Source organism: Pteropus vampyrus, unplaced genomic scaffold (genome assembly GCF_000151845.1).
Source record: "Pteropus vampyrus isolate Shadow unplaced genomic scaffold, Pvam_2.0 Scaffold104, whole genome shotgun sequence".
Classification (NCBI taxonomy): domain Eukaryota; kingdom Metazoa; phylum Chordata; class Mammalia; order Chiroptera; family Pteropodidae; genus Pteropus; species Pteropus vampyrus.
Genome location: NW_011888885.1, coordinates 440,968 through 442,558, shown reverse-complemented (window position 1 = coordinate 442,558; position 1,591 = coordinate 440,968). Strand labels below are relative to the sequence as shown.

The 1,591-nt window shown below is 47.1% G+C and overlaps 1 protein-coding gene and 1 pseudogene across 1 annotated transcript in view; one reads left to right on the top strand and one right to left on the bottom strand.

Moving 5' to 3' along the window:
- Positions 1–239: 239 nt before the first annotated feature.
- The window catches only part of CUNH17orf67 (chromosome unknown C17orf67 homolog), a 19,397-nt gene continuing 18,045 nt past the window's right edge, over positions 240–1,591 (bottom strand). Inside the window, exon 3 of the mRNA XM_011365002.1 lies at positions 240–376. Within this exon, the coding sequence (XP_011363304.1) occupies positions 260–376 (117 nt within the window). The 3' untranslated portion in view covers positions 240–259. The remainder of the gene's footprint in view (positions 377–1,591) is intronic.
- Positions 597–1,591, top strand: part of LOC105295419 — a 1,388-nt pseudogene continuing 393 nt past the window's right edge.

Here is a 1,591-nt window from a genome sequence, read left to right as displayed (position 1 = left end):
AGACCTTTTTCAGTTCCTCCCCTATTTGGGATCTCTTGACGAGTCAGTAGTGGGCAGGCTCCCTTGTGAGTCCCCCAGGGCTCCTCTCAGTCTCTCCTGCCTCACTCTTTCCACCCACCAACTCACAACCAGCTAAGCAGCTGGTTCCCCTAACGCCATGTTCCTGAAGGCCTCTGAGCCCGCGCACATGCTGGCCACTGCTGCCTCCCTAAAACAGAAGGCCTGGGAGAAAAACATACCGGAGCTGGTCCCAAGCCCCTTACACGGGATGGACCACGTTCCTGTCACAGTGGGGCTTGCAGTGAGGGTTCAGCCAGTGCTCCAGAAACTGCTCCTCGGCGCGGTGCTCCAGGCGGAGCAGGTGGTGCATGTACTCCTGTCAAAACAAACCCACACAGAAGACGGGCTTTTATCCAGTGACAGCCAAACTGCCAATGCGCATGGTGCAGCTATGGTTCTGAGACAGGACGCAGCCTGACTGAGGGAGGAGAAACAGCCATGTCCATGTTCTCTGTAGAGACCAGTCAGTCAAACCCACTTGATGTGCAAAATAAAGAAATCTGACAAGTGCCATCATGTTTTCTTGGCTGGGCGTCATGGGGTCTCGGGCTGGACGTCATGGGGTCTTGGCCTGGGCCACGCAGCCACAATGGATCCAAGTTCGAAATATGGCAACTTTGAAAAATATCACCAGGTGACTGAAGTCAATCCAGAAGATTAAAACATCCAGAAGATTACCAAGTCTATGAAAACGGTAGCAGCAACAAAATATGCCTGAGCTGAGAGGGAGCTGAAAGCAGCTCGCGTGTATGGAATGAGATCTTTGGCTGTGTATGGAAAAGCTGATATTAAGGTGCCTGAAGACAAGAAGAAACACCCCCTTATCGGCGTGTCCTGAGATCGAGCGCTTTGCAGTGCTGTCCATTCCTCACTTGCTAAACAGACAGAAAGTGAGTCGGCTATGCTCACAGCAGCCGGAAAAGGAGTTAAAATAAAAGGTTGCTGGAGTTCGTGATAAAATTAGGGGTACACTTCATAGGAATCCTTCTAACCAGTTTCTGATGACAAATAGAAAAAAAGAACTATTTTTGGAGATGCATCAATGATTGCCTTGGAATTATTAAATTCTGGATGTGAATTTGATGTGAATTTGATGAAGGACCTAGCATCTTTAATCGATTCAGGTCTGTCACCTCCTGCAAGACAGAAGAAAAGCCCATCTTTTCCTTTAATACCATTGCAAGTGCTGAGAGCATGAGTATCTACGATAATATTGAGGCTGACGTGCTGTAGAATTACCACGAATACAATCTGGTCGACATCATCTACTATTCTCTAAAGAAATTCACCACAAGTGAGCAAAGCACCAGGATGGTAGCCATGGACAATGTTAGCAAGAATGCTTCTGAGATGATTGATAAATTGACTTTAACTTTCCAGCTCACTTGCCAAGCTGTCATCATCAGGAGTTCATTGAAATCATCTCCAGTGCTGCAGCTCTGGATTACCAAAACTCAAGTTTCATCCTCAGACGAGAAGTGAAGAAGGAAAATTCAGCAAGCTAATTTTGTTTTTAGCTTACTGCTGTCCT